Here is a 19,016-nt window from a genome sequence, read left to right as displayed (position 1 = left end):
TTCAAGTGTTCTTTGCTTAAAGTTGGGAAAGACTTACCACAAAATTCAGCAGGCACAGCTGCCAATTTCTCTTTGGTGCATGCAGATGTCAAGAAATTTTAGTTAAAACTTGAGTGGCCTACCTGACTGCTCAATGACTGCTCAATTTTTTTTATTTTTTTTTTGTTTCATTTTTTGAGCTTTTGTTTGGTTTTTTGGTTTTATTGTTTGTTTGTTTACTCAGTTATAGAACTTCACTGCAATGGTACATTTTAAGACTTACAGAAACTCATCTGAGCATCTTATTTGTCTTGCCACTAATTAGACAAGCTCAGATCAACCAAACTCTCATAGGAAGATTGTGAGTAAGAACCAAGAGAAGTGCCTTGAAGTCACAAAACCACCTTTTCATTTATAAAAAGATTTAAAAATTAAAACGAGGGGTTAGAAGAACTATATCACAAAGCAAAGATGACAGGGATGAATAATTCCAAATCTTCTTTTTCACTATGCAGATAAACAGAACTATGCATTTTTAAATTCTACTATAATACACAATCAAATAATGTTGAAAGAATGTATATCCAATCCTTGTGTCAGGGAAATTATGGATATAGTTTCAGTTGCTCTGCCATCCTGTAAAAATACTTAAGGAGGACTAGTGGTTTTGTTAAAAGGTTACATGGGAGAAGAAGGTCACCTTGCTGTGTATTTACATGGACATACTTCTGTTAAGCCTTGTGAGCAGTTAGAATGACATTATGCAGCCAATCTGTTGGTCATCATAATTTAACTAGAAACACAGTCAAATTACACACAGCATCTTTGAGAAACCAGATAAAACTGATTATCTTCAATAAACTTGCCCAGAGGTTCTATCTTTTAAATGGATATTCTCAAAATATTCAGAAATAATTCTGAATGGATTTTCCAAGATCTTTTAGAGCTGCTGCAATACTAATGTTCCCTATACTTCTACAGAATCCTGTCTTTTACAGGAGGTTGTTTAATGTAGAGAAATTCCTACACATTTGTATCAGCATGAAGTCATTAACGTAAGAACATATGCCACATTGGTTCAGACCCATCTTCTCTTCAGCAGTGGCTAGAAATCAATGCCCTGGGAAGAATGAGAACAGGGCAAGCATATGTAATACTTCCTCAGAGTCTTCTCCCAGCTGCCAGCTATTTTCAGGTCAGAGAACTTCCTGAGATTGATGCTGCCTGTCTCTTTAGTTTCCCTCAGCTAATCTCTCAAGTATTTACTTGATAATCTCCCCTTGAACACCAAAATTTTCACATCCTAAACGGTTCTGACAAGAAATTCCGTAAGTATACTAATACAGGTCCATTAATATAATGCATCAACATCTGTCTCCTCCTTCTCCCCAAACTTTGGAATTTTATGACACTACAGAAACAAAAATAATACTGTAGAATCTGTGGTCTTGCTGCATGACATAGCTCCCCTTTTTGTAGAAGAGGAAAAGAGATCATAAGATCCCAGAAATTTAATGTTTCATTTCAAATACATCTTCCTTGACTTCTTCCACTCTTACTCCACACTGAAAACCTAAATAGAGGCTTGGGATCAAAAAACATTCAATAAATAGTGCAAAGGCTGTGTTTATCAATCATGCTTTCTTAAATTCAATACTGCATTTAATGTAGTTCTATACAAATCAGCTACTAAGATTTAATGATTTTTAACATGGAACAAAGGGAAAAAGCCTATGTAACACAGTTGATATCAAAATATGTCACTTTTTCACATTGACTGATCTAAGGAATTAATGATTATATGTTAAAGTTCCTGAATACTTATTTCTAAGGCAAAAAGGCTATGTTTGAACATGATTTTTTCAAGGTGTTTTCCTTACACTGTTCTATATAACTCAATTTCAGTGCTTTGAGGGGATGTGGGGAGAGACACAATTATGATAAAACAGAGCTCAAGGGTCTGTCTAACAAAGTTTCTTTGGAGCTTAACTAAGAATCAGTGGATTGGCTATTCTTCTCAAAGAAGTATTTCACTTCCCATCTTTTACTCCCTCTATATGTAACACAGGATATATTCTATATAGAGGAAAAACATTTGTTTTCCAAAGCTGTTGCTACTTTCTTTGGTGTCATTATCATCACGGTTTTTTTCTTCACAACATATTAAAAAGCACGTATTATGTTTGGTACAACAGTTGCTCTGTATGTTAACTGCTCCCATGCATGCAGGGTTGCCTGTTCATGCACTGCTCCCTTTCCATGCAGGGTAACCTTTCTCCAGGGTAGGGAGCCTCCAGAAATCATAGACATCACTTAGGGAAATAAAGAACGTTGCACTGGGTCCAAAACCAGTTTGCAGGCTGTTTCTGCTAGTCTCTGTTTCGGAGAATGACTGTCTGCTTGTAATTGCATTTAAGGAAGTTCTTCAGTTGGGTATTTCTCAGTGGAAGTTCCCAGCTAATATTAGTCATAAGAAACACAAAACCACATTTCATAATCCTGCTGATACTACTCCAGGCAACATAGAGAGTTCTTATGCTGTTACCAAAGAGATGAGAAAAGAAAATCCAAATTTTTTTGTTCCTACACTTTGTAAAGACAAGGACTAGAATAAAATTTTAGGTTTCAGCATTCAGATACATCAAAAAAGTGTAAGACATTACTTTAGACATTGCTTTTATGTTGCTTATAGTGCTCCAAATCTGTATGTCTCCCTTTTGATTTCATATCCTTTAGTTTCTGCAACCCAGAAACTAACTTTGTCTGTTACAACCTATAGGTAAATTACATACTAAGCTTCACTAAGGCTCACCAACTTACACTGACTTACTATTCTTGATGTTGGGGAAAAATCATCAGCCTCACCTTTCTTCACACTAAGGAACGTCAATATTTGGTCTAAATTAATCCACGGTTCTCATTTTCTGACCAGGACAGGCATTTCAAGATCAAAACATGCTTTTTATTTTGTGAAAGCAGAAACAGATTTAAAGAACGGCGAAACACCCCAGAGCAGCAGACTCTTTTAGCACACTATCCTTCGGGACCACAGTCTCTGTTCTGGAAAAGGTTTAACATCTGACGTGAGCCACCTAGTGTCTGAACGAATGGCTACATTAACAACTTGCAAGAAACATTTTAACCTCTTTCTAGTAGAAGCCAATTTGCATTTATAAGCCTAGAGAATCATAAAAAGGAAACAGATGAAACCTTTGATGAAGTACAGCCTTTCGCAAGTTGCTCCAGTGGCAGCATCTCCTGAAAGCAGTGAGCTCCTCCCCAGACCTCAGCACAGTGTAACCAACGAGGACACTGTTAACACATCAGCACAGACTAAGGAAAATTCCCTTTAAAATATCATTTTGGAAGTAATATGAAACAGCAAACTGCATATAGATGTTGTAAGTATTTAAGTAGGCTGTTTGAGTACAAACTTGAATTTTCACTATGAAAAAGGTATCAACTTGCTAATTCCCAATCACCAATAAAAAACAAACAAACAAACAAATAAAAACCCAAACAAAAACCTCCTACCAATGACAAAAAACCACCCCACTCTAAGTTTCTAAGCATAAGTAGTCAAAGTATGACTTTCTCTGACTCTGAACACTAAGTGAAATAAAATAGTAAAAACAAGAAACCCTGCACTACCACTCCCAAACCCCAGATAAGCTGTTTGCAACAGTTTTTAAGATCTGTAGATTCCTAAAATCTGAATTCATTTTTAAATACGCTGATAAGTGCTTCTTCTTTCCACCTGTCTTGTGAGGACTACTTATAGGAAAGCAATCCTGCCTTGACAATGACATAAAAGTGTGAAATATTGATGTGGGGCAGAAACACTGAAAGTTGTTCCTGGAATAGCTGTAGGGAAGGGAATACAGAAAGAGAAGAGAAAGAAGCAGAAAAACAAAGAAAAAGAAAGCAAGATGAGGAAGAAAAGGACAAAAAGTAATTTGGTAACTGACTGAAAAGCAGAAAATGCTCTAAAATATCAGAGATCAAGTTAGCTATGAAATAGAGGTTTTGTACTATTTTCGTGAGTATTTTTCTTCTGTTTACTCAAAGGTTGAAGGTCTCTAAGATTATCAAGATGGGTTACTGCAAAACTTGTAAAATACACCTTATTTTATTGAGGGAGAAAATGTAAAGAAAGAATGCACTAAATAATGAAGATAGAGGAAAAACCAGCTTCTCCCATGTTTTACTGTGAAAGAATATTACTGATAAAGCACTAAGAGATTAATGCATGTGATTTGAAAAGTCACATTTGTAGATGGTTGTCAGTTTTGAGTTGCTGATTTTGAGACCTTCCCAGCAAATATACATTAAGCACATTCCTAGAATTTAATAAACAATTTTTCCCCTCTAAAGCATTTAACATGCAATGACAGTATTTCATAAGTGGTATACATGTTACAGCTCTATTTGAATTCAGGTAGCTATAATCTTAGTTGAGGTATGCTTATCATCAGACGACACCCAATTGTACTTTCCTGCACATTATCCCTTTTTAAATATAGCATCAGTTACATTGCATCTACTGATTTGAATTTAAGAAATGCAGGTTATATTTCCGCTGAGATATCCATTATAATTTTAAGTGCATAACTACTTGCGAAAACTGATGAAAAGTGTAACATGTAGAATTAAAAGAGTTTTTTGCCCACACCATATTTTATTTTTTTAAGACCCCATTGAATGATACCTTAATGTGGACGTCTCAAATGCTGTCTCTGAAAAATTAAATTGAAAAGCCCTTTCTTAGAAACGTGCTAAAAGAGCAAACTCTCTTTGGATCTTAATAGTTCATTAGGACCTCACCTGAAGTTCTTCAAAATGGCCAAACAGGAAGTACATTTATAGGTTCCTTCAGCTATCTGCCTGTAAGTCTCTTTAACCTTAGTGCAGGCCAAAACAGACCAAAAGAGTTGCTAAAGTCTTTGAAGGGAAGATAAATTATAATGGAAATAATCTTTAAAAGAGCACAGAGAGCAACACCTGGCTGCTTTTTCTGTGGCTATGTCTGAGCTGAGTCCTCAGGCTTTCAAGGGCAGGGGCCCGGGGTAGGTAGGTGGTGATAGCTGGAATGCAAGTTCAGATCTGTGAGTGGGGAAAGCAAAAAGCTCTGCCCTAGAAGAAACACCACAGCTCGGCTGCATGGATATGCTCAGTGGAGTTCAGAGACAGCCGAGATTAATTCAAAATCTGTAGTGCTTCTCTGCCGCTGGCTCTGCGATGGTATCCTGGGTAAATATGTAACAAATGCCTCATGTTCTCCCATCAGCTCCCATCCTCCTACACACCTTCAGGAAAAAAAAGTTGGACTTCAAAATGTGACCTAAAGAGAGTAGGGCTTGTAACAGTAGCAAAATTAATTCTATTCTTACCTATGGTATTCATTGCCTGCATGAAGTTAACGCAGGCGGGGAAATGCCTCTGTAGTAACCTACAACAGACCCTTCAGAGAGAAACTACCCCGAGCATGAAAAGTATGGTACTGGTGTTAGTGTATAACTTTTGTTATTTACAAATCACTCAAAGTCATGGAAAGAGAAATAGGAAAGGGCTGTGGACGTCGGGAGCAGCACAGAGGCTGCTCGAGGGGTCTTTTGCAGCCAGACAGAAGAGGCACAGCCCGACAGCCGGAGGCGAGCGGACAGGCTCCCATCCTTGCGCGAACCCGCCGCCTCCGGCGGGCGCTGCCTTGCCCTGCCCCGACCCGGGCCCGGCGCGGGCAGCGCCCCGTCACAGGGCGGGGAGAGGCACAGCAGGAAGTCGGTTCTGGTTCCTGGGTTAAGGCGCCCGGGCAGGAGCGAGCGCCCTGTGCCGGGAGCGGCCGCGGGCTCCGTGAGGCGCTCGTAAGTCTGAGCCGCTTTGGAAACCACGCGCTCCTCGCTCTCCCGGGAGCGGCGGGGCCCGGCCCGGGACCGGAGAGCGGCCCGGGGGATGCCGAGCCGGGGGCTCCCGGGCCGCGCTTCCGCCCCCCGCTCCCGGGGCTGCCGCTTCCCCCTCGGCGCCGCTCGGCCCGCCTCGGGAGCGGGGCCGGGGCGCGTCGTTGGCGTGCGGAGGCGCTCCGGGAGCGGGCAATGGGGGACGGGGTCAGCGGGCTCGCTGCCGGGAGGCGGTGGCCCGGGCGGGCGAGCGCAGGAGCAGGAAGAGGCGCTGCCCCCGCGGGCAGTGGCAGCGCGGGGAGCGATCCCCAGCGCCCCGGGAATCACCGTCCCGAGCCCTGAACGCACAGGGGCTGCCCAGCTCTACCGCTGGTGCGCCGTCAGGGGCTCCTGCAGTGTTAACGACGCATCCTGCCCTCGGGCAAAGCAGGAATTGTGTCTACTCAGAACAAAATAAGGGAAAAACAAAACACAAAATTGTTCAATGAGCTCTCAGTCTCTCACAAACTATTACCTCCACAGGCTTTCAGTTCCCAAGATGATGGCAGTATAATTTACAAAATACAGCAATCGAAAAATCTGTTTTGAAAGCAGAAATATGTAGAGAAGTACTTGTGGTTGGATAGCACCTGTGTTCTCATCTCTCGTGAAACTATGAGAGGCAGGAAAGTGTATTATGAATTAATGTGCATATACACATGATTAGCTAAAACCTTTCTTTCATAATTTAAGGTGGTTTTTGAGGCAATATGAAAACTAGTAAGGAAACTAGTGAGCTGTGGAGCTGGGATTGCAGCCGAAATATGTTGCTAATCTGTGTTGGAGCTTTTTTAGCATTTGACTAAGAAAATGCATATTACTATTTCTTTTTTTCCCACCACCTATTCAACAAAATGTTTCTGTTTTGAAGCAAATTATTTTAAGACAATCTGGAGATTTCAATTGGTGTGTTTACTCAGAAGTTTGTCTTGCAACATTAGCTGTACCCAGTGGTTATCCAGTGTACAACTCTTGAGTCAAATAAGAAATTTCAGTTGTCATTGCCATAGCTCCAGCAGCATAGCACTCACAGGTATTCACGCTTGCAGGACAACCTCTGTAACTAATCTCTTCCTCTAGTTCTGTCCCTGTTAGAATAGATGCAGCATTCTGTAGTGCTGCATCTCTGCTGACTACATATTGCTGTTAATGATTGTGAAAGTCTTTAGGATCTAATGATGTTACATCCAGAATGTAAATTGCTAAAGATCAGGATTGTCAGCTTTGAGCTGAATTATGTTCCAGCTGCCATTTGGATGCAGCATAACTAATCATAACTGATTAAAATAGCGGGGATATTTGGGTTGGGGTTTTTTAGTTTGTTGGTTTTGGGGGGGTTTCTTTAGGGCTGTTGGGAGGGAGTTTTTTCCTCCTCATTGGATTCAGAGAGAAGGGTAAATGACAAGGAACAGTTGGCAAATTCCCTGATAAATATTGATGCCTATGGAGGAGAAGCAGGAAAATGAGCCAGTTTTTCTAACTGCAAAGAGTTCTGGATATGAGACAGATAACATAAGAAGCAGTTATTTATTCCAGCAGCAGGCAACCCGGGGTGTGACTACAGAGTAGTTTAATCCAATCTAAATCTAGACTGCGGCAGTCCTGCCCACGGCTAGTCGCATGTTCCCACTGCCTCCTTGTGCTGGTAGTAGTGCTCCAGCAGCCTTGCAGAGAGCTAGCTCCAGTTTTAATTTCGAGGTTGGTTTTTTTAGGGGGTTTGTTGTTGCTTTTTTGAGGAAGTAGGGAGCTACTTTGGCATTCTCAACTTGTAGCATAGAAGTACTTATAGTGGTACCAGTAAGTAGCAAAAATGCAAGGCCAGAGATGGGGGAAGGCTAGCCTGTCCTTCTCAGTGGCAGTGCAGACTTGTGACATTGTTACGTAACTGTGACTTCATGTTACACTTTAAAGCCAGTGCTGCTGTTGAGCACAGGAGTTCTGTCTGCCACTTGTTCATTTCTGTCCCTGTGCAGGCCTCCTTGTGTTATCATGCCATTTGAAGTGGTCTGTGGATCTGACCTGCATTAAAACTAAGGCAGCAAAAATACATTTCATATTTTGTTTTAAACTGGATTGGTTTGATGGTACGGTTTACAGAAAGGTTGCTTGTGCTGGAAGAAAGGGAAGGGTAAGGTTGAAGAAGAATGTCTAAGGTATGAGGTGAAGAGAAGACCAATTCTTCTAGTTACAGTGCCATCTTAAAGTGTCACTAGCAATGACTTTCACTGACCTTTTCTTACTGCATTTGAAACTTTAGGGAGCTACCAGTGAGTTATTTTTCCATACCAAGTAGAAAATCAGGCACTGTGCTACAGTTCTGCCTGTTGTATCAATTACTTTTGATACCATCAGTCTAGACGACAGCAGCACTCTATATTAATGTTCCCAGTCACGATGAATGACTAAAAGGCTGGAAATTAGGTAGAAGTTTTAAATACTGATGTTCAAATGGAGGTTTGAGTTTGCATGAATGAATTAAAACCTTCATTTTCTGTGAAGTGTGAGTCACATGAAGCTGAGCCCTATTCTCTCCATTAGAAGCTGAACATAATTTCTTAAATCCCATTGCACTCATTTTTTAAGTTCTCTCTTATATGTACAGGACATGCCATTTACTAGGTAAGCTGTTAACAGTGGAGGATTTCAGAAGAGTACAAAATCAATACTGATGCAAGCTTTGCAAGCTTTTAAAGATTGTGAGAACACACTTTCAGTCACTTTCAGCTATAACAATGCCATCTGCAGTTTAGTACCTGTCCCTAAAGGCAGATATAATATCTGATTTTATTCATTGAACTACACAGAACAGTCCTTAATTCGAAAAGGAAGGAAAGCCTACCCATTTAGTTAAAGGTGTGCCCCAGATATGAGCATGAATATTCTGTTTAGTGAAGGAATACTGTTTGGGAGAGGAAGAAGGTGGATGAAGTAGCCTGTGTTACTAACAATGCTTTGAGACATGAGTATGAACAGTTAGAGATTATAAACTACTGCACTGGTGTTTAGGAAAACAAAACAAGTCAAAACAAACAAAGCCTTCCATGTGAAACAATGTAGGCCTTTTATGCAAAACTTGTAAACCTGAATTTCAGTAACATTTTTTACATCAAAGAATCCCTAAAAAATTCCAAGTTATTAAAGAATTTGTTCACTTTGCTGCTATTAAAGTACAGCATTCCAGAGGTGAGATAGAATTGCTTTTCCTGTAGGAACATATCAGTAAAATAAAATTTGCAGGACAGAAAAGTGTGATGTCCATACAATATTCTGCTGAACCTTCTAGAAAAGTAAGATCGCATTTCTGTATTCAAACTCTATGATAGGGAAGATATTCAAAAGCAAGGAAAGATGAACAAAGTCTTCAAGCTGCAATCTTCAAAATTTTGAGCAGTGTACAAGGCAAGTTACCCTCATACTCTTCTTGCTGGTTTATCCTCATGTGACTTTCTTTAGTAGTATTTGTGGTTTATGCATAATCCCAGGAGACAGTGAGAGATGATAGTAGCAGTCCACACTGCTTTAAATACCAGGAGAGATGAAATTGCTATTTTTTTTTTTTTTTCTTAATGCTGCTATCTTTTTTGGGGGGGCATGGGGTGGGGGGTTGAGACTTCACTAACTTGTTCTCTACTGTACTTGTATGATGCTTAATTTTGATATTAAAATTAGTATAATTTATTACTATAGAAGCAAATGGCCTGTGTTTGCAAAGATCTTGGAGTCTGACTTTTAATAATGTTCTAGTCTTATGTGTCAAAGTTCATGAGCTGTAGTTTTGGGAGTTGTTACTGAAATTGTACACAGTGTAAAAAGTTCTTAATATTGAGTGAAAAGGTCCAAGTCTCGATAATTCATACTGGTTGGTGTCACTGATATTTAGATGAAAGATGTTTTAACTCTACCTTAGGGTAGTTTATGTTGACATTTTCAATTTGACACAGAATAGGATACGTTTGTGTGACCTAGTTGAGTCTTTATCTTTTTATTTCTTAATGCTGTTGGGAAAGATGTGTGCTAATGTCTTTACGAACAATTCCATGGATATGGGTGTTAAAGTCTTTGAAATGGATCTTACTGTCTTTACCAACTTTAAGCAGCAGGTTTGTTGCAGAGCCCAGACAGTTTGACTCCTGAAACAGACAAATGGGTCCTTACAAGCCTGAATTTCTGAACTTTGGGGTAAAATGACAGGTTCAAGGGGGGATATGTGGTAGGCAGTTTGGGAAGATTGCACCTTCCTAGTACCTCAGCCAGCGGGAAAGGGAAGAGGGCAATGTGTGGCCAGGAGTTCAGGATAAAAGGAGGTTGTGTTGTCAAAATCAAGAGACAGAAAAAACCCCACATTCCCCAGTGGACTCTCTTCCTCCCTTTATTCAAATAAAGTTGCAGGACTCCTCTGGTTTTGGACATTGGCTTTTCATAGCACAATGCTAAAAGCTGAGTTTAGCTTTGGTTATTAATGCTGTCTTTTTTTCACAGTTATGCAAATGTTAAAATTTTGGTGATGACATAAAATCAGGTAACTGATAATCTGCACCAATTTTAAGTCTCAGTCATAAACACTGTAACTACAGATACATTTATACATTCTATACATCCAGAATTTGATTCAGAGTTAAGCTACTTTTTTTTTGTCTTTTGTTTAAACCTATCCATGAACATAAAATTAAACATTGGGGTGATCAGAACTATAATTCAAGCTATGCTGTTAATGGTCAGACATACTGAACATATCAGTTGAATACAACAGTGGTATAAGTCATGCTTATATATGATTTTAGTTACATAATACTGTTTCTTAGTGTTCTTTCTTTTTCTTTCTGATTACTTTTCAGGTCTGTTAACTTGACCATCTTTCCAGGGATGAAACAACATTGGGAATTATGGACAAAAACATTGGAGAGCAGCTTAACAGAGCTTATGAAGCCTTTCGACAAGCATGCATGGAGAGGGACCATGCTGTGAAAGAACTCCAGCAAAAAGTAGGTGTTGGATTCTGAATTCTATCTTTAAAGCCATCCTTCCCATGAAGGATGGTAGTACATGTAGATACCAGTTTCACTTTAGCTATGCACACTTTAGTGCATCTGTTAAAGCTGGAAATTGCCATTATGAAACCATGCCAGTACATTGCAAAGTAACTCATTAGGCTTTGAATTTAGTAGGTGGGATTCTGGTTTTTGACCTTGGATTTTTTTGTATTTTTTTATTAGTTTTAAAGTTTGGAAAAGTGTTGTCTGTTTTGGAGGATTAATGAAGTCTTCTAATGTAAAGACAGCAAAGATGTACGTAAAATTTACCTAACTTTAATGAAGTACTTGTTGGAATTTAATTTGCATTCTTAAAAATAAATTATTATATTATTAGTATAAATAACTTAAATTAAACAATTTTTTGTGACAAATGAATCTGAAAGTTGTTAGAATAAGTATCCCTCTTTTAAAAATAATAATCTGTGTATTTATTCTTCAATGAAGTAACAGATATTTTCTGGAGGCATTCTGACCAATAAGCAGCACCTCTGAAGTTTTAGTTAATCTGTCGCAGAAAACATTAGCTCAGTCAAAACTTCTCTAGACCTTCTCAAGTAGGACAGCGTATTTCAAAGCTATCAGGTTTGGGCTTTGTCACAGTCAATTTATCATGCATATTCTGCCCAGCAATGGAACCTGTGTAACAGAAAGGCTTGAATGTTTTCATTGCTACAAGACTTTCTGATACTCAGTAGAACTGGTAGGCTGGGACTTTGTTCAGGGGCCAATGAACCGTAATCCATGTAATGGACTAGTCGTGGAGCAGTAGTAGAATTGGAAGCAGGGAAGGATATAATAGAGAATATTTGGATATCTGGGTCCAATCTTGCCATCTCCCTGCATGGCAAAATAAACTAGCCAAGGCATCACAGAACACATTCCAAGTCAGTCATGTGTGCAATCATCCACTGTGCAGTCTGTCTCTATTCATAGTCTTGCAGCAGTGCTGGTGTAAATCTGTAGAGGTTTCTATACATAACAAGCATAAGTAGTGTGATTTTTGTGCTGAAATTGCAGCTAATTAACAAAAGGCAAGAGATTTTAGAATGTCTGGGGATCTTTTAAATTCTGTCTCTTAGGATGAACTATTAACTATTTGAAGGAAAGCCTGTTAATACTCCTGAATCATCTAAAAGTACATGAAAGAATCTTCTGACCAATAAACAAGGCATTGAGTATAAGATGAGATAGTCCTTCTAAGGTCTGTGCAAGAAAGCCAGAGAAGTGTGAGGTCATCAGTACTAAGTGAACTAATTCCTTGCAAGATTGCTCTCTACATTTTCACTGGACCCTAAATAAAAAACTTAAAACCTTTGATAAAGGATTACTACCAGTTTAAATCTTTGTCGTAATCAAACTTTCAATAGTTGAATTTTATGATTTCAAAAGAGGACAAAAGTATTTTTTTCAGGAGTTGATATTAAAATTACTTTGGTTGTTTTATTTGTGTTGCTTTTTTTTAACCAAACTCCCATTTTTTGAATGACCTTTGTACAGTGCTTTACTCTAGTACCTTCCTCTGTTCATTGTGTGGCTTCCACACACTGTTGGATTGTCCACCATGCTGTTGTTAACAGTTTACTACTTAAGTTACCGATAGGCCACTTGTTTTGCCAGTCTCTAGAGCTGGGAGCCATGTCAAGCACACAGAAGCCAGAGTCATCTCGGCCAGATGGTGTTTGATACAGATGGATGGTTGGTTGTCATGCAGATCTTCTAGTTGGTAACTTGTTGCTGCCATCTGACTCAAGGAATAATTTGTGCACACTGGCTGTCAAAAGCATCTTCTCTTCTGTCTGTTTTAGCTGTCATGTCTGTGCTCTGTACAGAAGTGTTGACAAGACATTGCTGTTGTACATTTTCAATTTGGTTCTCAGTGATTTTTCTGCTTCATGAGGTCTCTTATAGCTGCTGGAGTGTACTGCTCTTTGATCACTTTTTTTTTTTTTTTTTTCAAAAAGACACAACAGAAAATCCTCTCATAGTACAACTACTACCTGGCCTTTTAAAATTAATTTTGCTTGTAGATTTTTTTCCTGCCTGCTTTATAGACAAACACAGCAGACAGTAGCAGAGTATAGAATTTAAACATGGCTGAGATTTGAGAATTAGATAGCATTATGTATAAACTATGAATAGATGTGAAAACAATGCTAAGTCCTGTCCCAAATGGTGACAGGTGGTGACCTGTTCAGTAACAGACATATTCCTAATTTCAGAAAAATTCAGTGCTTTCCTGAAAGTTTTTTTCTTGGGATTTCACAAGTTTTCTTGCTTGTTTTTAGCACTGATGTAACTGCAGCATTAGGCATGTGCTAATGAAACAATAGTTTTGAATATTAGCATCTTCCTGCCATTCATTCCATTAATGGACTGTCTAGCAAAATTTATAGTTTGATGAAATACAAGCAGTAGTATTAGAGGAGTCTGTGTGGCCTGTTTGTAAGTATGAGTTGTAGTATTGGAGACAAAGCATGGGACTTTTTGCTTACCTTCCTCCCCAGCCCCATTATGTAAATTACAAAAACTAGTCCACTACATTCAAAGAAACATACAAAACTGTTCATAGGCAGTCAAAATGGTTTGCAGAGTATCTCTTGTATGGAATAAACAATGTTGTTGCTTTCCATTTAAAAACTAACTTTTTAAAAGTCTATTTTTATATAATTTGTTAGAAAATATGGTGGGAAAATTACTGTTTTCTATAGATTAACTAACTGACAAGCATTCTGAAGGATACTAAAATTTTAATTTAAGCCTGATGTGTTCTACATCTGTAAGTGAAGAATCCTAACTTAAAAGTTACCCTTTACAACTGCCACAGCTGAAAGAGTTAGTAAAACTCAGGGGTTATTTCCTATAATACCTTTTCTAATCAGTACAGCCCCAAAAAGATGGACTTGCCGAAGGTTTTTACGCAGAGGACCACAACTATAGTCATCTTTAAAAATCAGAACTGCCTTTTACATGCCAAATAGGAGACCCCTAGTCAAAACAGAATTAAGATTAATGCTAATTAAATTATATTTGCAGACAGAAAACTACATGCAGCAAATACGTGAACAGCAGGAAAAGATAGAGCTTCAAAACAGCATTATTGCAAAACTGAAATCACAGTTGGCTGCTCTGAATGCTAATAGAGGTATGTACTCCAGTTTGCACATTATTGCTTTTTATGCTGTGTTGCACTGATGAATAGTTCTGACTTTGTTGCTTCAGTTTTTACAATATACATATTTCAAATGAGTATCATACTTTCCTGTGAATGTGAGAGTTAACACAAATGTGCCGTTTCAAGATCTATTTATAAAATTCAACACTTCTGGGGTCTCTCTTTATCCTCTTCAAGAAATGGTGAGATTTTCTATAGAGGTAGAATCTGCTTACACTGGAGCCAATAAAAGTTATGAAAATATGGGTTCAAATCATTCACTACAATTGTTTTTTTAAATTGTTACATAATTATTTTATACTTACCTGTTAGTAAGTTTATCTCAGGTTTTTCTAGATGTGAGTGCTATGATTATATGTCTTTTACGTAAGATGAGTCTTGTAATGCTAATTTTATTGCATAACCAGAACTTTATAGGCAGGTAATTCTCTTTCAAATCAAATAGTCATTGATGGATAATTTTTCACTGTTTGACTGTATTACACAAATAAGAGAAAAGAGTCAAAGTAACCATGTGTTAATCTGCCATGCTCATTAAATATTTATTCACACTAGCCTAACACTCCTGGTTTTCATAAATACTAGCAAAGTGGCTGACTTTTATTTTTAAGAGTACATGTACATTTCTTTATTGCCGATTTAGTCTTGCATTGTCTCTAAGCACAGAATTTAGCTTTTCTTGCTTGTTTAATATGAAGGCTTACTCAAGGAATATAAAGAAGTTAATATAAGTCTAGCTTCTTTTAATTTTGCTTATACTTAGAAGCTGACTGTGAAAAATGCAGCGATAGTCAGTTGCTTTTTTTTTCATTTAAGGCAATGCGCATCCTTACATTCTGATGCATGAAGACATTGAAACATCCAACTTACCTTTCAGCCAGCTCTCTGAAAAACTGAACATAGCAAAGCAAAGAGAAAAACTCCTAAAGGTATGTCATCTGCAGTAAGTTCACTTTTGTGCTGTGATTATACTATGAGAACCTATATACTATGAGAACTTATTAAAAGATAAGTGAGATTTTTAGTGGTGCCTTTGGACTGCACATGAAGTGCGTAAGTGTTGTGCCACTGCAGCATATCAGTGCAGTTCAGTTCACATTAGGTGAAGTAAGCATCATCTTTGGTCCTTCCCAGTGAAATCTCTGGCCATCAAGCTCTCTAGAACAGTTTTGATCATAAAGCAGGAACTTAGTTGCTTATTTATTTCTTAACTTGCCAAAACCCAAAAAAGGGCTTTTTCTGTCTTACAAGAGCATTTCATGTTGCAAAGAGTCTCTGTATTTTTGCAAGAGATGGAGAATCTGCACTCAAAAAGTGATGGAGTGGGAAGTGAATGGTCCATTGCTCCAGAGATGCTGATTTGTTTGGGATTTTTAAATAGCCAGTGTTAAGATGATGTCTCTTCTGCAGCCTATTGAGTGTAACAGGAATAAGAATAAAGGAATACCTCAGAATAGCTGGGAAATGCCTTGAATGGATTTTACATATTGAGGAAAGACTGACAGATGCACAAAGTTGCATTGCTCTTATCATAAATAATGTGATTTTTGAGAACTGTCTTGTATCATAAAGTCTCATATTTTGGAATGTGAATCTCCATAGCTCCATAGAAGAGACTTTCTAAGGGTTGTAAAAAGACCCTTGTGAGAAATCAGACATGAGAATTAAAAACAATCAATTTCAGGATTTATTTCCTAGGCTACAAGCAAATTAATTTTGCTAAATTCAGAGAAACACATTTTTTATCAGAAATGTAATTCCATTACATCCAAAAAGAAATTTCATTGGATAACTGGTACATGCTTAGTTATCCTGAAGGAATCTTACATGAGACTAAGTCTTTGAAAAATTTTAAACATACTGTCAGCAAATATTTATGTACACTTCTTTTCTATTTAAAAGTCTTTATATAATTTTTGTACACCAGAATCTGTAATTATAAAATGTCGTTTCTTTCCTAATCTTTGCACTTACTTGGATTAAAACACAGCTGAAGGGTTAATTCTTTGATGGAACATCTTTGCATATTTTTGCAGTTTGCTTTTTGTGCTGGATAAAAATTATATCTTAGGGTTGCACATGAAGATCTGACCAAGTCTAGTATTTCATACTCTTCTTTCTGAATGCTTACTAAAGAAAAATAGTTTTAAGCAACTTAGTCATATAATGAGTTAGGAATGAAATGAAGCTGTGTTATCTGCTTTTCTTATTGGTAAACACTGAAATAATGTCATCTCTACAGGAGATGATAGGCAATGTATGAGAAGCTGGAATCATTATTTCTGGAGTTACTTTCCTAATGGAATGTGGGTTATTTTCTTTATCTGCGTATTTGTTCTGTGTAGCCCGTTACTGCAGTTACCTCTCAGCAACAGGTATTTCATCTGGATATTGCTTCTTCTGTTCCATGAACAGAAATATTTCTGAAATACCTCCATGCACAATCAACTACATAAGTCTGTCTGCATGGTGGTGCATTTAAACCCAGGCACATTGCTATTCAAATAAGGTCTTTTAGGAGGGGATGTGTAGAGTTGGGTTGACCTAGCCTATTCAAAGTTCCTGTTACTGGGAAAAAGCATGGAGCTTGAGGAAAGTATGTTTGGGTGGACAAAGGCTGCCTTCTGCAGAGGCATATGGATATATTTGCACCATCCTCCCAATGCAGGGAAGACCCTAATGTTTGCTATTGTGTCTAGTAAACTTGCAGTGATCTGGCAAGTGATACAAAAATGTCCAGATAGCACAGCAGAGGCACACACACTTGTACAGATCTGGCTGTGTTTTGGCCATGCAATTATGGCTACAAGTGAAGATGTATAGCAGTGTCTCTACACAAGTTATCATTTTATTGAATAAAAAAACAAACAAACCAAAAACACAGAAAGCCAATGGAATTAATGCTTCAAGGGAAAATTGGACAACTCCATGGAAGAGACATCTGTTGAGAGTTAATAAATAGATAGAAACTATTACTAAGAAGATCTGGGAATTTATTAACAGATATATCATGAATGTCTCCTTTTTCTTCCCCAGATATCATATTTTGAGATCTCTTAAACTTAAAATCCACCATCCTGTCACTGACCCAGTATAGTTTTCTTGTATGTAATTCAATAAAGTATTGGCTTTTTCAGGTATTGAAATTTGGAAGTTTAAATATTCTATTTGAAAGCCTGTATTTTTCTAATCATATTCTATCCACATTTTTTTCTAAACCACATAAATTATTCCTACAACCATTGTCCTCGACAGTGTCCTTGAAGTCCAGTCTCTCCCATGGCAGAAGATGCTTGGGTTTATTTATACCTTCTGAAACTGAAATTTACTAAGTCCAGTGGGATTTTTCAGTGGACTGTATTCTGTCCCACTTAAGTTAATAGAAATCCTGAATTGATTGTAATAGGTGAATGATTACAGCTTAAATTTCAGAGGTTTAAAATGAGGGAGGAGCTATATTTTCTTTGTTTTCTAGTAGGTGGCCATACATGTGTATTTTATGAGCTGTTGTCAAGCTCTGTTGCCTGTGTGTCATAAAACACTTTAGGATTTTTTTTTGTTCACATTTATCTTCACTGAAAGAGGTGAGTGGGCCAGATCAACATGGTGGTCAGTACCAAGCTATATACAAGATGACCAGAATTTTTCAGCCGTCTGCTTGAGAAGACCAAAGAGGCCTATATTGCTGCCTAGTTTTGAGATCCTGGCTAAACTTTGTTAAGTAGGAAGAATTGGGATCCAGCTACTGTCTCAGAGCCAAAGCTGTGCAGCAAACCAAAAACCATAGAGATGAGATGATGTCAAACTTCTACTTTTTAGTACAGTCAGATCCTTGTGAACTCAATAAGACATGAAGCTAAAGTCAATTCCTGTGACAAGAAAACATGCTAATGATCCCATTTTGCTGGTTCAAGAATCTCAGTATTAAACACTGGAATTTGTTCATCAAGAGTGTCTTATGCCATGAAAAGGAGGAGGAAACTGTGTGTCAGGAATGAATGCTGCAAATGTTATACAAACTCTTCATCCTGTGATAAATGTCTAGCTCTTTCTGTGCAGGACATAAGCAGAGGAATGGCAGGCATATAGTAGCCATCTTTACATTCTAAATTATGGGGCTAAATTACTTATATAACTAAGAGCAGCTACTGCAGCTGTCTTGTGGAGTTCTGTGTTCCAGTCCATGCCAGTTTCGCTATTGTCACTTTGTTTCCTATTTTTATTACAAAAAAAGCTATATTTGATTTTTTTGCTGGCTGATAATATTGTGCATTTAGCTGTTCCTTGCTGCTGGTATGATATATGCAGTAGGATTAGCCCTAATATAAGCTATAAGAAATTCTGGTATTGATAGACTTTTCTTCTATTGTTTCATCTGTTTGGTCTATCTCTACCCAATAATAGAGAAGAGTTTGTGGGAAAACTGTTAAAAGTCACAGCTAATATTCCTTGAGACCACTTATAGTTCATCAGTTGAATTGTGTTTTTCCTTGAAACTACCTGACCATTTGTTTGTTTTAGGAAGCCACTGAAACAAGCCATTGTAGCACAGTTCAGGGAAAAATAAAGGGACCCGCCTATGCTGCAGTACAGTCTGGGGGCTGACTGGCTGTGGAGCAGCTCTGCCAGAAAAGAGCTGGGATCTTGTTAGATCTTGAGCATGAGCTAGCAGTGTGTCCTGACAGAAAAGAAGGGCAACTGCTCCCTGTGTTATATTAACAGAAGCACAGCTAGCACACCCAGGGAAGTGAGTGTCTCCCTCTATTCAGTGTTCACTGGACTGCATTTAGAATACTACATCGGGCTTAGAGACTTCCAGTACAGGAAAAACTGACAAACTACAATGAGTTCAGCAGAAGTAACTGAAGTAACTGAGGGCTGGAGTACATATCCCATGAG

General features: G+C 38.1%; 2 protein-coding genes across 9 annotated transcripts in view; one reads left to right on the top strand and one right to left on the bottom strand.

Moving 5' to 3' along the window:
- RBMS1 (RNA binding motif single stranded interacting protein 1) overlaps positions 1–19,016 on the bottom strand; it is a 339,988-nt gene that overhangs the window by 273,896 nt on the left and 47,076 nt on the right. The window lies entirely within an intron of this gene.
- The window catches only part of TANK (TRAF family member associated NFKB activator), a 28,963-nt gene continuing 15,673 nt past the window's right edge, over positions 5,727–19,016 (top strand). The window contains exons 1-5 of one of the 4 annotated variants that reach the window (XM_086898551.1): positions 5,727–5,840; positions 9,196–9,311; positions 10,748–10,894; positions 13,979–14,087; positions 14,934–15,046. In XM_086898551.1, the coding sequence (XP_086754677.1) occupies positions 10,796–10,894; positions 13,979–14,087; positions 14,934–15,046 (321 nt within the window). In that variant the 5' untranslated portion in view covers positions 5,727–5,840; positions 9,196–9,311; positions 10,748–10,795. The remainder of the gene's footprint in view (positions 5,841–9,195; positions 9,312–10,747; positions 10,895–13,978; positions 14,088–14,933; positions 15,047–19,016) is intronic. The other 3 variants (XM_086898552.1, XM_086898554.1, XM_086898550.1) reach the window with 3 other exon arrangements.

The sequence above is a fragment of the Cyanistes caeruleus genome, chromosome 7 (genome assembly GCF_971803275.1).
Source record: "Cyanistes caeruleus chromosome 7, bCyaCae1.hap1.1, whole genome shotgun sequence".
NCBI classification, from domain to species: Eukaryota; Metazoa; Chordata; class Aves; order Passeriformes; family Paridae; genus Cyanistes; species Cyanistes caeruleus.
Note: the sequence above shows the minus strand (reverse complement) of the source record. Positions and strands in the feature narration are given on the sequence as shown.